At 35.7% G+C, this 22,856-nt stretch overlaps 1 protein-coding gene across 1 annotated transcript in view; it reads right to left on the reverse strand.

The window, feature by feature from the left end:
- The window catches only part of PTPRN2 (protein tyrosine phosphatase receptor type N2), a 721,223-nt gene that overhangs the window by 91,701 nt on the left and 606,666 nt on the right, over window positions 1-22,856 (reverse strand). Inside the window, exon 13 of the mRNA XM_075827406.1 lies at window positions 13,087-13,299. Coding sequence (XP_075683521.1) covers window positions 13,087-13,299 — 213 coding nt within the window. The remainder of the gene's footprint in view (window positions 1-13,086; window positions 13,300-22,856) is intronic.

Genomic DNA, 22,856 nt, shown 5'->3' on the forward strand with positions numbered 1-22,856 from the left:
AGAACATGGACAGGAGTGGCGCTGTTTCTATAATACCAGACACAGAACATGGACAGGAGTGGCGCTGTTTCTATAATACCAGACACAGAACATGGACAGGAGTGGCGCTGTTACTATAATACCAGACACAGAACATGGACAGGAGTGGCGCTGTTTCTATAATACCAGACACAGAACATGGACAGGAGTGGCGCTGTTTCTATAATACCAGACACAGAACATGGACAGGAGTGTCGCTGTTTCTATAATACCAGACACAGAACATGGACAGGAGTGGCGCTGTTTCTATAATACCAGACACAGAACATGGACAGGAGTGGCGCTGTTTCTATAATACCAGACACAGAACATGGACAGGAGTGGTGCTGTTTTTTTTAATCTTTCTAATTATATGACACTTGTGATAGGTGCCATTCTAGTCTTAAATGTTGGGAAATAAAATTTACAACAATCAAAGCAATAATCAAAAAAACGGTTCTGACAGCTTGAAGAATGAAAAAAACTAAAATTTATTAATTTCTTTTAAAGAGGAAGTGAAGATTTCTCTCATCAGATGGTTCCAAATTAGGGATTTCCAAATGGATTTAAATCAACAATAATATAACATGCCCCATTTTTCAGGATTTGTGACATACAGTATGCAATTAAAAGTGCACACATTTGACATAGAGCCACCCACTGAAATCTATAGAAACAATACAGTAATTGTTTCTATCCGTTTCTTGGATAATAAATGTATACTTGAAATATTTAGCAAAAACAAGGCATGACGTCTAATTCTGAAGCTGGAAGAAAATGTGGGTATTGTTTTACATACGGTTCCCTAGCACATAAAAGCAGGTTCACCCTTGGTATATTTAAAGAATAGCAGGGCTGCCATCAGGGCAGTACAGAAGGTTAAATAGGGGGTTGTCTGCCATCTCTCAGCAGAAACCACTGGGGGGGAGTTCCTGTTTGAGTAATGGAAAAAGCCAAAAGTTAGAAATGGAAAGACCATTTAACTGTGTGGGGCCCTAAAATGTCTAATAGTGGCCCCGAAGAACAGTAAATGTAAATAAAAATCCCCACCTTTTTACCTTCTGCTTTGTGGCCTAGCAAGGGAATAGGCCTGGACAGTGACCGCTGCCTGAACATTTACTATTAGTAAGTGGTGGTTTTGGGGTTGCAAGAATTGCCGTAGAGACATTACATAGCACACATTAGGTGCCACTTGAATATCCTAGGCACTTTCAAAATCTTCCGTAGATACATGGTTGATAGAGCCGCTGATCATTTACAAGCGAAGAATATTATGTACTTCCTACATCTTTTACACAATACACATCCATTAAAATGTATCAATCAATAAAACAATTTAATCATTACAACAGCCAAGATAGCAGTGCAAAGACAAGTCTATCTGGAGAGATTATCTAACCGGGCCATGTTATCTGGAGTTTCCTATGAGAAATATTAACAAGGATTAACAAGATGCAACACAATCACAATCATACAGTAATTGCTCTCCTGACTGTTTAAGCAACACTAAACCCTTTAACGGAACCTGACACTTTTCCTGACATGTCTGTTTTAGTAAATACTTGCATTCCCCATAATATAACAATTCTGGGGCACCTTTTCTTTAAACTTTGCATTGTGCCGTTCCTCTGTTATTCCTCCTAGAAATTTTTGAATAAATTTACAACTGGGTGTTACCAGTTCAGGGGGTGTCCCTACACAGTCTGACACTATCCAATCAGTGCTGACAGAGTCAGGCTGTGTAGGGTCAGAACCGTTTGGCAAGTGGAATAATAATAATAATCAGTTATCAATTTATTCATACATTTCCAGTAGGATTGAATGAGGACTGACAACGAATAGTTGTATTAAAAGATGATCCAGAATTGTTGTTTCATAGGGAATACAAGTATTTACTACAATAGACATGTCAGGAGGGCCGACGGGTCCTTTTTAAGGCATATTGAATGAATATGATAAAAATGTCTGGAACCTCTGCAGATCTCGAAGGATTGGAGCCTCACTGATCAGACATTTATTACATATGCAATTATGAAGTGTATAAAAAAAAATAGGTGAAGAAGTCATAAAATAAGGTAGTGATTTTTCTTTCCAACCACAGTATCCAGTTGAAGGACTTCACAGTTAAAAACAAAGGCTCATTGTAGGTTACATATTAGGGAATTGTATATACACCAATTCTCTATTATACATATATTACCTAATTATCCTATTACAGTTTATGATGGATGTCATCACGATAGCTTCTCTCTTTTTTCCTGTATTGCCCACCACATCAGGTGATTTGATTTACCTGCAGCTACTTGCCCTTATACCCTGAATCGCTTCTGTTAGTAAAGTGGAAAATTGGTATCATAAAAGAATATAAAAGAACTATGATATATGCAACTACCTAGTATACAAGTAAAAGTTCCCCAAAGACGAAACTTTGCTTTAAAGAAGCGCTCCAGCTTTTTTGCCCGCCTCCACTCCCTGTAGGTAAGTCTCTTAATGAAAGTCTATGAGACTCGAATTGAGAATCTCTTAGACTTGTATTGAGAGTCTGACCTCCGGTTTCTATAGCAGACAATGTAGGATTCACAGAGTTAGAGTAAAGATCACGTGACCCAACGGCAGGCCGGAATGGTGCGGCTACCTGTAAAATACAACACCAGGTAATTCAATACATGGGCTACCTTGAACCCCACTGGATTTTTAAATTATGGGGTGGGGGATAAGGAGGAAAGCTGAAGTTCGTCTTTAAAGAAATGTGAGGTTTAGTCTTGCATTTACAGTAATGTAATAAGATTCAGCTTTAGAAGATACAAAAAGTGATATAGTAACACCGTAATAATATATTCACAGATAGCTGTGTACCATGCATTCTTGTAATATCGTTGTTAAATGGGACATTTTTGTTCTAAACACATTTGGACTGCCTCTTTTCAAGCTTCATAACCTGATTCAAGAACATATGATATATATTCTTGTATAAATGTGGTAATAAAATCCTCAGGACGAGAAAGTAGAGATATCTAGAAACCCTAGTAAGATGACGAGGGCTTTCCAGGACTTTAATATTGATGACCTAATCGATTCCACATAGATTGAATTCGTTATGAATTTCCAAAAAGTTTAGAATTCTTGCGAATCCGAAACTTTTGGGATTCTTCCCGCACAAATTCGCTCAAAATGGTAACCACCATTTTACTGATCAGATGAAGACAAGAAGATAGAAAAGAAGGATCACATGACCACTGGCGGTGTGCCGACGGGCTTCCCCATAATACCTTGCAGACAGCCCTCCCTCTAGCACAGCCAATCATGAGTGGTATATGTGTGAGTCACTGATGGCTCAGTGGATGACAGTCATATGAGTTATGGCCACTATAAAGAGTCCAACCAGGAAATGCTGCTGCAGATAGATTAGTGTCAGAGAGTGTGTCTTATAGTGAGGAGAAGAGAATAGAGAATAGATCGTTCGATTTTACAAGAATATACAATTCTTACATTAATTTGTGAATCACCAATCTTCATCACATCATTCACAAATTTTTGCATACAGTCTTAGAAGACGTAGAAGTCTTAGGCCCCATGCACACGAATGTGCTTTTGCAGCCACAATTCGCCCGAAAATCCACTGAAGAATTGCGGCCCCATTAATTTCTATGAGCCCATGCACACGTCCGTGGTTTCCATGGTCCGTGCATGGCCCAGGAGCCTGGACCGCAGAAAGAATGGGCATGTCTTATTACGGCCGTGTTCTGCGGTCCAGGCTCATATAAAATAATGGACGCGGCCATGTGCACGGCCCGCGATTTGTGGGCGGCTCGCGGGTGACACTCTGTGGCTGGCCGACCAGATAATCACGGCCGTGCACATGGCTACGGTCGTGTGCATGAGGTCTTAGATTTTTCATGGAAATTGGTGCACTTTTGATTTACAACAAATGTATTATTTACCTAGGCACAGCGCCATACTTATTGGTTGTGTCTGTGTCTGTCACTGCAGCTCAGTGCTATTCACTTGATTCACTTAATTTAGCTGATAGGTGGAGGTGCCGAGACTCAGACCGTAAGCAAATATTGATGAGCTAAGGACAGGCAATCAATATTAAAGTCCCAGAAAACCCCTTTACTAGAAGTTGCTGTAAATGTAATTTGTATCCTGTCGCCAAATAAATTGTAGGACTTTTTTAATCTTAAATATTGGTACAGGGAACATCTGCAAAATGTAGCCCAGTATTTCCCAACCAGGGTTCAGCAGAAACGTTGGGTTCCTCATAAATTGATCAGGGGTTCCTCAAAAAACAGGAGCAGCAAGAACTGTCAACCTGCTCTTCAATGCCTGGCATGGGAACAGATCTAAGTCAGAACAAAGATCTGACCAAGAATAATGAAATGCTTGGCCCACCCCAATCTGCACTGTTTTCAGGTAATCAGTATTATAGTCTTTAAATTTAGTGTAAATAAGTACAAAAATTAAGGATAATAGAAAAAGAACTAAGAGAACTATGTGATACATATAGACAAATGTTTGATAGAAGATCTACAAGACAACGTTACGCTGTTTAAACCTCTTGAATCTAACACTGGAGTTAGTATACGAAATTCCTGGCTTATATGAACTAAAACAATGCTTCTTAACCCTGCCCTTAGTCACCTCCAGCAGAGAACGTTCTCCAGATATCCTACCAGAAGCATTCATTAATGATTAGTTCTCTATATCTGCTATTTATTATTCCACCTGTGAATAGAAAGAATCCGGCAAACATGCCCTGCTGGGGTACATTACAACTGGATTAAGAAGCACTTCTTCTGCCTATCACCTAGGAGGACTATGTGGAATTAGTAATTAAGATATATGTGTAACAACCTCCGAGCCTTCGTCAAGTAATTACAAGACTTGATTGGTTAATATGGAAAACTACTTAGGATTTCTATACCAAAATGTAATATTCTATTCTATTGTGAAATTGTTATGCCGTCTACTAAAGGTTTGAGTAAATGATGTCCACATAATAATGAAGATGGAACCAAAGATATCAATGCTTCAATATTAATAACTCCCGTCTCCACCTATCAAAATAGTCATTACACATTTCAGTTCACCACTTCTAACAACCGAAATAAATATAAGGTGCGGCTACCCACAATGCCTTAATCTGTCTAAGATCAGTGCAGGAAGAAGATAATGAGCACACTAATGGATCATCGATATCTTGCTCATTTATCTCAAATTAAACAAACATATGTCAAGTTTATGATTGAGGATGAGTATGGTTGGCTTGAAATGCTCATTATAATACTGGTAATGTGGTATGTAAGGCTATTCATAACACTGACATGGTAAGAGGGGCAACAGTTGACTACATTTCCATCATTTCATGATGTGATTGGTGATATCTTATTATTTTTTTATGTATGTGTTTGAATATTGCATGTATAGGTCATTACCATGCATGAAAATGAGTGAAGAGAAAGTGGTGCAGTCTAAAGAGACCAATTTCATTTTTTTTTCCATCTAACTGGTTATCATGGGTAACACTATTTGGTTTCATTTGCAACAATAAGCTTATTATATCACAGTACGTTGCCCTCCAGTATGCTTTTTGGACCTTCTAAAATGGTAAAGCCACTTGGCCCACAACAGTAATAATTTTGAGATGCTACTGTGCACAGTGCATGGTATAACCCACTCTAAGAAACAAAGGTGTTTCCCATGGAACATAATTTATCTAATAGAGAGCAACTTCGCCTACTCTTTCTTAAACAAGCTTACTCTACATGCTGCGAGGATATGCCGGCAAAGGCCCCAAGGATCGAGCATCTACCCCACTTCTAGATGAGCAGAAAATACAAAACATGTTGGATCCCAGTTGGCTCTCTCCATATTTTCCTGTCAAAGGACATATTCACAGGAGAATGAAAAGACCTTTTTGAGTTCTGTATCAGGTCTATGTTTTAGCACATAACAATTGTTTTCAGCTTTAATCATAGTTTGTGCATTAAATCATAAGATAAATAATATAAACTGATTCAGCCTTTAGATGGATCTGGTGCTACATGATGTGGGTGCCCAATTTCTCTCAAATGTTCTTAGGTGGTTCATAGCTGCCATAATATTGTATTATAAGAGTTGTATATAGGAAACTAATATAGTTCAGGTGTGTAATAATATGACTAGAGTTCATGGTGTGCATAATATATCATAGTACAATATTCAATCCAAGTTTCTCAACTTCAGCTCAGTCATTTGAACATAATAGGAGCAGGCAAGTGCACTGAAATTTTTATTTATCAAGAGTGTAATAAAGGTTTGCACATGGCTTATTGTGTATAGAGTGGCAGCTGTGGGGGAGAACGTTTTTCTTTCTTTTTACTTCTGATAGACGGTCTAGGCTTTTATTATATGTACAGAGGAGTTCCAGAAGGTCTCCGCAAGGTTCCTCGTATTACTCAAATTTCCACCTAGATACAAAAACATAGCAGGCTTCCTATGTAAGTGGCGGTGTGTCTGTGGGTATTGGAGACAAGGACCGGTGCAGATTTGCAATATTTAATGAATTTACCAGTAGAAATCCCTTGTTCCTAGCAATTGGAAACGTAGTAGGTTGACTGTTTCACCCTCACCACTGAATACCGCTTTTTGGGTTAATATATAATCGCATTTCACCATCACCTACAATATGAAAAGCATTCTCTGGGTTGATGCCACTCTGCATTGAACGCATGGCTTGTCTTTACATGGTATACACTGGCAGGCTCCAGAACCGTGACGCCTACAGTGACAGGGTATTCAAGCAAGTCAACCACAGTCAGGATGCTAATGAATGAAAAGTAGACACGTTTGGTCACATGCAACATGCAGGCCGGTTACAAGCTCAGCATGATATTCATTGTTTTTCACAAGTGAAACATCCAAATGGAAGAGCTGCCCTGTGGGTTCAGATTTGATGCTAACAGGGCATAATTTCCTTTACCAAGCTTGCCATTGCCAATGATTTTACCCATCTGGTGATTTTTACTTCTAAACAAATATTTCAACATTACATTTCCTAAAAGTGAATTCTGTCCATCCTTTACATCACAGTTTTATCGATTTACTAATGTAGTGCATGGTGTATTATAAGATATATAATGGTGCATGGTGTTGTATATAATTGTGTCCCTGGTGCTCTATGCATTATTTAGTCATTTTATACATGGTGATGGGTGTATTCAATAAATATGTGGTTCTTCATGCGTGGATTATAAGCCAACATGGTGCATGGTATATTATGTAGTAATGTGGCGCATAGTGCTTTACGTGATGATATGGTACATGGTGCATTATTTTAAAGAGTACATGATGTATTATTTACATATACGTCGTGCTTGGTATGTGGATTATTAAATAACATAGTGCATTCTGTAATTATGTGGTGCATGTTGTGTTATGTAGCAATGCAGTCGATGGTACATAGTGTATAATGTAATAATGTGGTGCCTAGTGCATTGTGTGATAACGTAGTGGATGGTGCACTACTTAACAATGTGGTGGATGGCACATTATGTAATAACATAGTACATGGTGCATTGTGTAATAATGTGGTGTATAGTGTATTATTAATATTAGGGTACATAGTGCAATATGTAATAATATAGTACATGGTCGACTACAGTATGTAATAATGTAAAGCATCCTGCAGCATCTACTATAATGTACCCTCTACTACGTTATTACATATTGCCCCATGTATTACATTAATAAATACACTATGCACCACATTATTACATAATGCAACTTCTAATGCAATATTACATAATACCATCTACTACGTTATTACAGATTTGATAATGTACCACAATACTAATAAATGCACTATATACCACGTTATTATACAAAGCACCATGTACTATATTATTACCTAATGTGCCATGCACCATCTAATATGGTATTACATATTGCACCATGTATTACATTAATAAATACACTATGCACCACATTATGTAATGTCATATTAGATGGTGCATTATGTAATAACGTAGTAGATGGTGCACGGCACCGTATGTAATATTATATTAGATGGTGAATTATGTAATAATGTGATACATAGTGCATTTATTAATGTAGTACATGGTGCAATATGTAATAACGTAGTAGATGGTGGGAGACACATTATGTAATATCATATTAGATGGTGAATTATGTTATAATGTGGTGCATAGTGCATTTATTAATGTAGTACATGGTGAAATATGTAATAACGTTTTAGATGGTGCATTATTTAATATCATATTACATGGTCAATATGTAATAATGTGGTGCAGAGCCCATTTATTAATGTAGTACATGGTGCAATAAGTAATACTGTTGTTGATGGTGCATTATGGAATATATTAGATGGTAATTATGTAATAATGTGGTGCATAGTAAATTTATTAATGTAGTACATGGTGCAATAAGTAATAACGTAGGAGATGGTGCACGACACAATATGTAGTATCATATTAAATGGTGCATTATGTAATAATGTGGTGCATAGTGCATTTATTAATGTAGTACATGGTGCAATATGTAATAACGTAGTAGATGGTGCATGGTCCATTATGTAATATTATATTAGATGGTAATTATGTAATAACCTGGTGCATAGTGCATTTATTAATGTAGTACATGGTGCAATATGTAATAACGTAGTAGATGGTGCATTATGTAATATTATATTAGATGGTGAATTATGTAATAATGTGGTGCATAGTGCATTTATTAATGTAGTACATGGTGCAATATGTAATAACTTTGTAGATGGTGCATGGTCCATTATGTAATATTATATTAGATGGTAATTATGTAATAACCTGGTGCATAGTGCATTTATTAATGTAGTACATGGTGCAATATGTAATAACGTTGTAGATGGTCCATTATGTAATATTATATTAGATGGTGAATTATGTAATAACGTGGTGCATAGTGCATTTATTAATGTAGTACATGGTGCAATATGTAATAACTTTGTAGATGGTGCATGGTCCATTATGTAATATTATATTAGATGGTAATTATGTAATAACGTGGTGCATAGTGCATTTATTAATGTAGTACATGGTGCAATATGTAATAACGTAGTGGTGCATTATAGTAGATGTTGCAGGGTGCTTTACATAGTAGATGGTGCATAGTATATTTCCTAAAACTGAGGTTTAGACATATGAATAAATTATTTGATGCACGGTGCTCAACTATAATGACACTGATAACTAAAGAGTCATATGTCATAATTTTCCTGTTCAAATAAGATTTGTTGTATTGGTTAGATGACTTATTCACACTACTCTAGATTAACTACGTGTTAATAATTAATGGAGATAATACGCTAAATTATAGCAGGATCCACGGCAACAACCAAAACCATAAAAAAAATTACATTAATTTCACATGTGGACCTATAGGGCTTTAATGTGCTATTTATGGTGACTACATCTCTGTCTTGGGGATCTCTGATAAGCAAAAACATCGACAACAATTTTCAGCAGAGATGTGAACATCAAAGACCTTCAACAAAGAGAAATAGAGAAGGGAAAAAGAAAAAGATGGCTTCACACACATAAAAGAATTTTCTTAGAACTGTTCCTCGTCTCCTGACATTTGTAGAATAATGAGGGAGCTCTTTGGAGACCTAACTTTTCACTAAAATATTTCATTATTTTCTTCTTCAATTTTTACCCATATGATAAAAGAGAAGAATAAATATATTGGCATTATATGTATTTGGTAAATCTGTTCTCTCAACACATAGTACATAGTGAGGAACAATAGATGAAATTAAATGAAGCCTTCTGAGAGGAGAAACAATAAAGAGTGAATAAAAATGTAGGTGGGACGGGTAGTCTTTTGTGTGACCATCACAAAGGGAGGATGGGGAGACGTTAGTCAAGGTTCACACCCAGTTGACTTTAACGTTAAAGAGAATTCAGCGCTTGAATTCATAATCATGGCTACTGTATGGTCGAGGGAACCTTTGACAGATAACAATACATTATGCAAAGTAACTATTCCCCACCCACTAGGTAAACAGCATTGACTTCCAAACACATATAGAGACTCACTAGATACAACTCTAACAATATAGTTGTAGTTGTATCAGGAATAGTGGAGACCAAGATGTGTGCTTCATTATTCTTATATATTCAAATGACGGCGAAGCAGAATAAATAATTCAGCAAAATATAATATAAATTACTTGCATCAAATAGAATATATTACAGGGCGTAACAATAGAAAAGGCAGCATATGTTCAACAGACCAATAGTCCGAGGGTTACTGACTGTTGGCCTTTCTGTTCACAAAGGCCACAACACCATATGCCGGTCAGCAGTGTATGAAAAATAAACTTCTGCGTTTCTTGTTTTCACAATTAGAAGACAGAAGTCATACAAGCCAGATCGTAATTAAGGTTTTAGAACTTTGTATACATTAATATGGTTATTTTGGTTATTAAATAATTAAAAAAGGGATGATCTATATGCAGCACCTTCAAACTTTTGCAGTCTTACTCTTCGGTTCTTCTATACTTAGTACTATAGTCTATGAGTTTTAAATAATGGCAAAAAATATGATTGCCTCCAAAAACTGCCCATATGGATTTGAAATATGTTTTATTGGGCTGTGATGGTGTGTATGGTGAGCGTTGTGACCATATTTGTCCAAAAGGTGGAGACCATTGTCTAAAAAAGTCTTATTAATCCAATTCTACGCATCTCTTTGGACACTGAATCAAGAAAAAAAAATATTGTTTTTTACCTATTTTTTTAAAATGAATTAATAAAACAAATAAAATCTATACACTCAATAACCTTATGTCCAATTCATTGTGAATTTTTAATCTCAGAACAGTGGTAAATATTAACGTAAACCATTTTAAGGGATTGATTTTTTTATAATATGATCTGCAGCTACATTGACAGTACACGGGTTCATGGTATCTAATGCTGACTGTCACAATGCATTGTGGGGATATGGCAGCAGAACAAAGGGGTTTGAGCAAGGACCGGCAAGATTTTCTTAAAAATATAGAGTGGTAATAGGATTAACAGGTGTAGCTTTCTTTGGCATTTTGAGAAATAGAATGTTTTTATTTTTTTTGTTGTTGTTTTTTTTTTTTTTAAGTCATGTGAAAAATATTGCATGCCAATGAAAACTGAGGTCTCCTACATGGGGTGTATTTTTTTCCACTAGTAAAAAGGAGAGTCTTTAACCCATGCTAAGGCCAGGCTCATAATAAACTGATGACAGAGCAGCGGGGGTTACTGATGTGGCAAGTCAGGAGAAAATGGGTTGAAATGTGTAAAATTCTATGTAACCAATGTTGCAGCACTAAGCGGTGCTGATCACCCAGGCACGTTACACAGGCATTTTTCTAATCACCTTTAATGGGCACAGTGACAAGTACCATGTGTGCTGCTCAGAGCTGGTGTTTACAAGACACTCCCAGAGCTTGTTTATAACGTCCTAAAATACCATAACAATAGGGAGAATAAAAGCTGATGGAATAAAACGAATCACGTCGCCCAATAAAAATGGTAATTAAAAAGCAACATGCTTCCTGGGTTTGCTTACTAGAAAATCTTACTCGATGAACGAACATGGTTATAAATTAACCCATTTATTTTTTCACATTAAGAAGAGTATATAAAAAACAATAAAAACGCTTAAGCAATTATAATTTATATTAAACTAATTGGAAATATAATAATTCTGTAATTGTCCTTTATACTTTTTAAAATTCCCTCCATTTTTAGTAATTCTTTTCTACAATTAACAGTAAGCAGGCAAATCATCTACTGTGTACAATTGCCTTAATTGATTTTGAGACAAATTTGGACTTGTTTTATATATATATATATATATATATATATATATATATATATATATATATATAAACACACCTTTTTTTTGGGGGGGGAACAATCTTATTTTTCTAGGTTTATGTAATACTTTTTGTCACCTGTGCCATAAGTTCAGTTCTATGTATGTACTATGTACTTTCCAGATTATTAAGCATACCATTACTCATTATAAAATCAATATCGATTTAACCAATATGCCCCCAAGAAATATATCTAAAAGGTCACATAGAAAAACTCAGACATTTTCCTACTTTGAGTTTAATTATGTATATTATTAATTGAGCAGCCACAGGAAGTTTTCAGTTGCATTATTTTTCTTAAAATTTGAGTTCATGTTCAAAATACACAGCAAAGGGTCGGTGATTTTAACGCTCAGATATAAAAAAAAAACTATCCAGTTTCTTGTGATAAATATTTCATTCATGATGTATTCACCACTGTATCTCAGGAATTATCAGAATAAAATCTAGGCAATCTAAGTGATTGTGTACTGTGGTCATGAGTTTATACATTTTGCTAAAAAAAAAATCTGTAGTTTGTTAATTTTGTATATTATTTTTTTTTTTTACAAACTTTACAATATAATAAACAAGTGGGAATATAAGGTCCCAAGGGAAAAAAATAAAAACTAAAAATATTAATTATTTTAAAAATAATCCAAATAAAAAATATTTTTTCTGACACAAAATATAAAATATACAGCACTAAATAATAAGAATGCTAATACTGATGGATACCACAACTTAAAATTAAATATATAATAGAATAAGTACCTGTATGCTATTACAGTGTCACCTACAATAAATGATATATTTAAAAAAAACTAGGTTACAATTTTAATTCTGAACATAACTTTCATTCTTCATTAATTTGATGAGCATGTAGAATTATATATTAACTTACGTAAAATAACTTATTTCTCTAGATTTCTTTAAGGAATCCTTTTACATTAACCTTTGTCTTGCTGGATGCAATATACATCAATTGCATCATAGTTTACTAGATATTTCCATGAAAAGTAATATTCTATCTTAACACTAAAGCTTTGTTGAAAAGTTGAGCAATAAAAAAACATTATGCCTAAACATGAATAATCCTAGCCAATTTCTATTTTAGCTAAATTACATCCAACTTTATTTCCATTGAATTATATTTCTTACCACTATAGAAATAATGAATGCAAGTGTAATGTTACCTGGTAAGTGCTGGTAGCATCTGTATTACTGTCAGTGCCCAACGCGGAGAGTTTCTCCTTGAGTTTGTGGTGGGACCGGTGACGCAGGCAATAGATGACCCCAGAACCAGAAAGAACCCCGATAATACAGGCAATAGAGATAAGAGTGAGGATTATAAACTTAGTCGAATCTTCTTCTTCCAAATGATGAGGCAAAAGCTTCAGTTTACCTTTCTGTGGGAGGAGAAAACAACAAAAAGTCACATAGGATCCAAACTCAAAAATAGCAAAAACAGAACTATATTCCTCCAAAATAAACACTGATGAACCCTAAACAAATATTAAAGTAACCACAGATCAATGTTCATATTGTAGGTCCCTATAGAAGGAATGAGTTAAGAAACACTACACACCATCTAAGCTTCTAACTTATCACAGAGTGCTAGACATGAAGGAAACTTGTACCTGATGAGAAGATGCACTGAGAGGTAACACCAATCCATGGGTTAGAGAAGCGCACACATCAACGCATAATCCCTGGACTGCACTCTCTTCGCATCCATGCGTAAGTTGTCCAATAATTCCCCCTCATTAGCTTCATTATAAAGGTGTATTAGCAACAATTAAAAACCCAACAGGAAAAAAATGTGAAAAGCCTGGGCAGGCAGATTGCTGCAGGGGCGCTGTGGGCACCCTTCCCTGCTCACAATTAGCAGATAAATGAATTGGGGAGCAGTGCTGTCTGCTACAAGATGAGGACAATTAGCAAACTCTTTCCAGCACCTCATTTCGCGTGCTAACAAAATGGATTTTTCCCCATGAATGCCTGCCTGGCCTATTCATTATCTCTTGTCTATTAGTAATTTTCTGCTCCATATTCAGCTGGCCAGCTCTTAATGTCCTCCTGTCTTGCAGTGTACACAGTGCCTCTTATGTTAGGCCCGGTCCATTTTTATCTTGGCACCATAAAGGACACCGAAGCAATTATCGCCAGTCTTGACTGTAAAAGCTTGTCATTAATTAGCCTCTTGCCTTCAGTGCAGTGGATTAGCTATTGCATAGGCTGAGTTAATGGAAATGGACATTCAATAAGACTCCCAAGCTCTTCTCGCCTGGTTTCAGAGGAGGAGGATTGTTAGGTTTGGCAGTCCCAGGAGGTGGATAGAAAAAGAGAAGGAAGGAGGAGGGGAGAGATTGAAAACCCCTCTAAGCTGAGCAGAATGGATCCGAGATGCATGCGTGGCTGAGGATACAGCTCATTGTCAGAGGCACCGAACAAGTCTTCGATGGCCCCACCCTGTGTTTCGATCCTCCCCTCTACCCCAACGCGCAGCTACAGCCATGGGTGTGTACCCCCTAAAACACAGCCAGCCCTCTGCACGATACGAAATTATAACAAGTCACTAAGGAGATGGGGATCCCTTTTGCTCAAGTACTGAGATCCACCCCTTCCTCACTATTCTCTACCTATAACTCTATACATGTTATTTCTGCTGAAAAAGCCTTCACGTCACTCAAATATTGAAAGGGTTAACTGAGCAATAAATATACAGTTTAAGGGTTTTTGCCGAGTTAACGTCACTCGAGCCCCCACAAGAAAACAGTGACAACCAGACAACTTTTCCGGGCTTCAGGCACATCCCTTATAATGTTGTAAATGCCACTCGATAGCGACTCCCATATTCACCAAGATTTATATCAGATTTGGTTGTCTACAAGATAATTATTGGCTGCATTACATCGATTTATACTGTCAGCTCTGACCTGTTCACTGTAGCATAGCCAAGACCATGAGTATTTCGATATATAACAGGCAGCTGGAAGATTCAAGCCACCAGAACAGCAAGAGACTCGCCCATACCCAATATAAGGATCAGAGACTGAAGCAAGACAAAAACATCCATATATAATCAGACCTTGGAAAGAATTTCCATTATTTTAATTGTCTTCACCAGTGCCAGCCCACAGTAACAGATCTAGTCACTGCTTGCATTGCGTTAGCAGACATAAGCACACATATATACACACACAGAATAGCTTGTTAATCTGGGTGATGTATGCTTCCTTGGATATACTCAATAAATCCCGGCTTTCCTGAGTTAAATATTTTCTTTCTGGCTAAAAATGCGCACACCTACACAGCACTGTCTACCATCTCCTCTCCCTGCCAAGCGAAGTAATTGAAGTGTTACATATCTGCCCAGGGATCTATTCATCCTCTCAATCAGGGGGCATGGGTGCATTGGGGTTATATTGGGAATAAAGGCGAATAATTGGCAATTTTTTTATTAATTTTTTAGAAAGACAGAGCAAAATCCCATACTAATAACCCATTCATTGATGTAAATGTTATACTTCCAGTAGCTTAACCAGTTTCCAAGACATTTAGACAGCATCTACACTGTTGCTAGTGGCAATAGGATGGGTAATAAAAAAAGATATAGCATTTTTTTAAATTGTATTACACTGTATGGAGGTCTTCATAACAATGTCCAATTTAACTTTTTGGAAAAATTGTTTGTTATATATATATACAAGTCATGTTCTATGTACAATATACATCACACCATCCAAAATCGTTGGCTTAGATTGGTTTAAGTCCTAGTAAAATTTTTAGATCTGGGTAAACCAAGAACTGCAGTTTCAGAAAATAAGAAAAAACACAAACATTTTAACTTAACAGGCGCATAGAGCGATGGCCTTGTGTACAAATAACACATTTGGACACATAAGAAGAACCAATTTAGACAATTGTGTGTGGTTGAGTTGAAAAGAAATAAGAAAGATGACAAACAGCAACAAGAAATATCACACATATTATAATCACTGAGATCTGAAGATTCAAACTGCCGACAAGACATTCTTGAACTCCATCCATTGCTTGCCAGGAGTCAAAATAGAATTGACAGCAAGTAATAATACTAATGATAGTAATAATAAAAATATACATCCAAGTAACTGAAAGTTAGTAAGTAGATGATCTAAAAGGGCAGAGCTAGCTAAAAGCTTTATGATCAGTGAATAAAACTCCAATCAACCATAGTCCAGTATCTCACCGCACACTCCTATGGTGACTCAGGCCATGCCAGATACAGGGCCAGTATGTGAAACGTCATATGAAGATGTGAAAGTGTAAAAATACCTAAAAAAATATTCCATACATCTTGCAAAACAACACTGCCTTAAACATGTCTACAGATGTAGCAGAGTTTGTCAGATGCAGTACAGCTGATTTTGTCATATGACACAATATATATGTTTACATAGAACTGTTGGTAAACCTGTTGGATTATCTTAACTCAGAGAGTTATCACAGTTCACAAACAGTGTTGCCCCAAAAATGACAAATTGACCTATGACCTTCATAAATACCTAAAATGCCGTCTGTCTAGAGATAAAATAAAAACACTTCAGTCTCAGGATATTGGAGAAAAGAGATCAATAAGCTCTTCCCTTTTCAGTCTGCAAGGAACATATATGCACACCCACTGATGCGCAAGCAACTAAGCCCCTATAGAGTTTAACTCCACAGAACCTTTGCCCCAGCAAACAGAAGTCAAAGTTCACTTATTATCCGTCTCCAGAGTTCTGCTGGGAGGGAACAAAACGTCAAGTTGAAAGGGTACAATCTGCATTTAAATAGACAAGATTTGGGGTTTTTTTTAGGGATTTTTTTTCTTTCATTAGTGCCCATGACCATGTGTCCCAGGTCCAGTCTTTTCAAGGCCAGTGATCAGATGCACTGAAAACCCCATATCCCCCGTCATCATTGATGTTAACCTATTAACTCTATATTAGTAAGAAATCCCTCATTTGTAATAGCTTTCCATGCAATGATTATTATTACTTTTTGGAACGTTAAGTGTTAAATGCTCCAACATTAGGCATGATGCAGTTGTTATGAGGGAAATAGCAAGATGATAGTATTGGTCTTTCAACAAGAAGTTTCCACATATTTAAGGACACATTACAAGGCAGATTCCCAGAAAGAATTGAAGTTGCTCAATAATTGCCCAATAATTTACGCTTCTATTTTATTATACTTTTTTATATACTTTATATATATAGTGTTAATCTTAGACATTACATTTTCTTGGCATCCACAATTATAACTAATATGCTCAGTTTTCCAGCGAAGATAAGGTTTTTCTCTATATGGCTGAATCCTTTTCTTTGACACCATCCTACTCTTAATAGGTTTTATAAAGACCACCTGCTGTTTAACAGAATAGCCTTTTATGTCTTCTCTATGTGGTAACATAAAATAGAACTACTCGATGGACAAATTCTATGTAATGTAGGATCCTGCAACAGTATGCTTGTTTAAACAGAAAAAACACGTTGTTCCACCATCATTGCATATTGTGTAGAATTGCAGCTGCTCAGCCGTCATGGACAAACTGGTACCAGCCTGCTGTGCCAAGCTCGTGCTGATCAGGAGCATGCTGCCACTTGTGGTGCAACAGCAGCTGATGACCCATAGGCTGCCTAAGGACCAGAACCAATATATCTATATTTTTATTAAAAAATTTTGTTTACATTGCCGACCTCTACCTGGAATATATGACCTGATAACATCCAGCAACAAAAAAAAAAATTCAAAGGGTCGCACAGGTATAATTTTTAACATGATATATATATACTAGCCATAAATCCTATTAAATACATGAATACTACATAGAGAGTAACAATATGTGGGATACTTAGTATAGTAGGGTGTATAGATATACTGGTTATATATTCTTATGATGTCCAATTATTTGGATGTTGAAGAGATAAATCTAAAGAATTCATCAATCTGCTCTTAACAAGAAACAACTAGATCACATCTGTCTCTCTATCTATCTATCTATCTATCTATCTATCTATCTATCTATCTATCTATCTATCTATCTATCTATCTATCTATCTATCTATCTATCATCTATCTATCTATCTATCTATCTATCTATCTATCTATCTATCTATCTATCTATCTATCTATCTATCTATCTATCTATCTATCTATCTATCTATCTATCTATCTATCTATCTATCTATCTCTCATATCTATCATCTATCTATCTATCTATCTATCTATCTATCTATCTATCTATCTATCTATCTATCTATCTATCTATCTATCTATCTATCTATCTATCTCATATCTATCTATCTATCTATCTATCTATCTATCTATCTATCTATCTATCTATCTATCTATCTATCTATCTATCTATCTATCTATCTATCTATCTATCTATCTATCTCATATCTATCTATCTATCTATCTATCTATCTATCTATCTATCTATCTATCTATCTATCTATCTATCTATCTATCTATCTATCTATCTATCTATCTATCTATCTATCTATCTATCATCTATCTATCTATCTAAACCCTTTGGACCCTGGATTAAGGTCAAGTATGCATATCACCCTACTTTTGACTTGTAGTGCTGCTGTTTTCTACCTATTTTATCTATATATTTTTCATACATCTATATACTATCTATCTATATACTATCTATCAATCTATTTATCTTTGCATGGAGGATCATGGATCAAGGTCAAGTTCGCATAGCACTCTACTTTTAAATTGTAGTGCTGCTGCTTCTATCTCTCTCTATCTATCTATCTATCTATCTATCTATCTATCTATCTATCTATCTATCTATCTATCTATCTATCTATCTATCTATCTATCTATCTATCTATCTATCTATCTATCTATCTATCTATCTATCTCTATTATATACCTACTTATCCATCCACCTTCCTACCTTGAGTCATATTGCCATTCAGAGGCATTCACAATCTCATTTGTGTTGCCTGTGCTGTTAAATGTTGTGATAACTTTAAAGCCCATATCATTTTTTGTATGAATCTATCCTGTCAGCTCAGTGACTTGCCTCCATTCTCCATGTACTTGGAGTAAAATGTGGATCATGCATTCAGGACTGTGCTGGGGAGAAGCCTGGGTTCATTAGAGGCATCCTGTCAGGAATCAACTCAAATTGTGAGACGGCTGCTTAAATATTAATGAACATGACATTTACAGTCAGATGTTTTCTTAAAGTAGAACACTTCTCCCCAGTGCTGGGTCAGCGTCTTACAGAGCTCAGCAGTATGTGTTCTGTAGTATCTTCCCACTATATCAATATTCAATGTGTTATATTTAGAACTGTAGTATACGCCATGTACATATTCAGCAGTAAATATCTGATTTTGCGTTTATCGTGGACAAGAAGGCCTTAAAACGTTTGTTTTTCCAAATGGTTGGAATGATTGATTTAGTCAAATTGATTTTTCCTTCTAAATGATCTCTCATCCATATGTACAATATAACTCAAATATTCTAAACTAACCAGAAAGTTATCAATCCACAGTGTTATAAAGAGCTGGATTTATATTGTACTAAATGTGGTTTAAATGGCCATAAAATATACTGTAGTAGCTGAAGGGTACTAATAACAATACATGAGCTGAGTATCAAGGAGATAGGTTGGATGACAGGTGAAAATGCATCAATATAATTCAACTTAATTTGTAACATTTTTATGCAGGAAAAAAACGAGGTGATTTTTTAATTATTTTTTTTTTAAATTGAGTTTGTGACTATTCCATTCATAGTCCTTTCTTTTTATTTCTATAGAGAGTGTGTGGTTCATTACAAGTCTTGCCCCATGTATTAATGACATCGTGTCTAATAAATCTCACCCAGCATTACCCATATGGCAGATAGCAGGTGAGGTGTCAGAGCCCTGCTCTGGGGCTTAGTATTCTGCATCCCTATTAGCAGAAGGAGCAGGAGGCTGGGTGAGGCTGTGTACCCCGGGTGTGAAGATCCTTTGTGCTGAGGGAGACATTGTTCCTCTGTGCAGAACAAATTGTACTTGCAAATCCAGTCTTCACAGCCCCCCACCAAACTCTGGATATTAAGGCATGGGAGGGGGGGGGGGGTGATGTTTAAAGGATGCATAACTCTTTGTATGTACTTATATCTGATGACTTTTTTGCATCTGCTACTTTGGTTTCAAATAATAACATTGAACGCTATAAATTCTAAGCAAAATATAATTGAGACATGCAGTTTATAGTATTAGTATGCGTAGGTTTCAGTACAATATTCACACGGATTATGTATTACAGAGATTAATGTACATGTAGTCATAGCAGTTTTATATATATATAAATATATATATTCATATATATGTATATACATCTACACATATATATATATATATATATATACATATATATATATAAATATATATATGTATATATATATATATCTACATATATATATCTACATATATTTATATATTTATATATATATATATATATATATATATATATATATATATATACATATATATATATATATATATATTTCAGTAGAAAATTCAATGCAGCAGTCCAACCACACCTTAGGGTCTGGCCGGCCACTGACAGATCATTTTAATACAACCTATTAAAGCATCAGTTAATAATCAATTCAATAAAGTTCTTGCCCCGAAGCACTTCCTAGAACCTTCCTTATGAACTTTAATTTTAATAAACCCTCTTACTCTGTAATATTAAGAGATAATTTCCAGCAAAAAGATCAAAATCAGGGCTGTATTAAATTTTTTTTCCACTCAAGGATTCCAGGGATTACCAATCCCAATAACGACTATATACTCCAGTTTTTCTGCTACTCTAAAACCATGATATGCAAATGAGCTATTAATGTTGCACTTTATATAAAATGCTTTATAGTTCCATCCATCCATAGAACATGCAAAAATAGTAGCCACTGGTTGTAGTTTCTATCATAGCTTGCTATATCCATCCAGTATCTAGGCCACAAATATGTCGAAAGATTTTTATATAACACACATATAACTGTAATCTCATATATAACACTCATCATTTTCTTCTTCCATTAAAACGTTGCAGGCACAATCCTAATATAAAATATATGTATATAAAAGTATATATGAATAAAATATAAAATTATACACTCTTATTAGCTTCTTAAACGCAGATGAAAAATTGGGATGAAAGATTTTTCATAAACTATATATTGGTATTTGAGATAAAATAAAACTCTACAGAATTATAGCTATTTTTATTTTTGATGGTGCATTAATTTAAGAATGATATAACATACGTTATCTAACTTGTCATTTAACTGAGATTAAAAATACAGCGTGATATTTATTAGATATCAGTGTATCAATAATATTAGTTTATAAAAGAAAAGTATTACTGTATGTTATGTAGTGTTTTATTGAACATAATATATTCTAGATTAATGTTAAATAATAAGTGAAGCTGAGGCCTGGCTCTCCTGGAACAAATATTAATTTACTTGTATAATTGCTATAAATGGCAATAAATATTTATATATTACATTGTGTTTAGCAGAATCAAAATACAGAAAATATAAAAAATTTGATTTAACTAATTTACTAAAAAAATATAAATGTGACCATTAAATTATAAATTCATTTCTAGAAATGTTTAGACTTCTTGACATTACAGTCATGACTCTCTCTAAGGAGGGTCAGGGCAGTTCAGAGACAAAATCGAAAAACATCGAAATCTAAGCACAAACAAGAACGTATACAGCATAAATGACTATTTTAACGAAACATTTTTAATGTATACTTTAGAGTTAGGAAGAGTATTTCCAACAGTACTGACCCAAACCTCCCCATCCCCCACCCTATCCACCTTCTACATCCCACAATACTAAAGTTGGATTAACCCTATAATGTACTAGAACTACTGAATACGTAAAATAGCACCGTTTTACTGTATGGACAATTGCAAACCAAATATATATCATCTAGAATAAATAGTCACTTATGTCTTGTAATTGTACAGGAGAAAATTTTTATATCTGAGGCTCAGTTACTAGAGTTGATGGAGATATATGGCAGCCATAAAACTTGTGTTATTTACCTGATCCCATTGAAATGATACTAAAGTCTGGTTAAGTCTCCTTCAGGCAGAAAAGCTTGGGATGTTTGTGAAACAAAAAAAAAAAAAAGAGGGGTGGAAATGGACTAAATCCTTCTTCTGCATGAAACTTCTGGAAAGCCTGACACTCTCCACTTGAGCAAAAGAGAGTAAGCAACAGAAAGAAAGAGAGACAGAGGGGGAGTAAGAAGGAGTTAGACAAAAGAAACTCACAAGGCAGATCCGGTAAAAGCTGGCATACAGCAGCTGCTGTCCAGTGGGTCTCAAAGTGATGATCCTTTAATGGGAGATTCTGAAGATAGCCGTTAAGAGCCGCAGTCACGAGGCAGCAGGTGCCTTCAGCACCATGGAGAGTTCCTATCTCTACGCCAGACGCCAGACCTGGACCAGGTGATAGGAGCCGGTTACTGTTTAATCTGTAACCTCTTCTCATTGTCATGGCTGGTGACAGAAAAGTGCAGGCAGGGCTGAGACCGGTCCTTATATTCGAGCCCCCCGTCTCCAGCACATGGCCTATCCACTCGTTGCTATAGCAATACCTCCACATGTTGCTGACAGCAATTGGCTGTGGAGGCCCTTGCTGTTAATAGACCCTAGCTAGAGTGGAGATGTGAATGGGCTTGTGCTTTGTCACTCATTTGTAAAGCTGTGCGTGGCTATTCTTTTTTCCCTCCTTTCATTCTTTTTATTTAACATTTTGAACCAGTGTGCAAGATGGCAATTTAGAAATTGTATGTAATAGACAACTGGAGGGAAAAAAGCCCCCACTCCATCCCCCCTTAAGAAACCTTTAAGGCTGATGTTAAGCTCTCTGCAAGACCATGCCATTTTTTTGCATG

This window comes from Rhinoderma darwinii, chromosome 5, assembly GCF_050947455.1.
Source record: "Rhinoderma darwinii isolate aRhiDar2 chromosome 5, aRhiDar2.hap1, whole genome shotgun sequence".
In the NCBI taxonomy this organism is placed as follows: domain Eukaryota; kingdom Metazoa; phylum Chordata; class Amphibia; order Anura; family Rhinodermatidae; genus Rhinoderma; species Rhinoderma darwinii.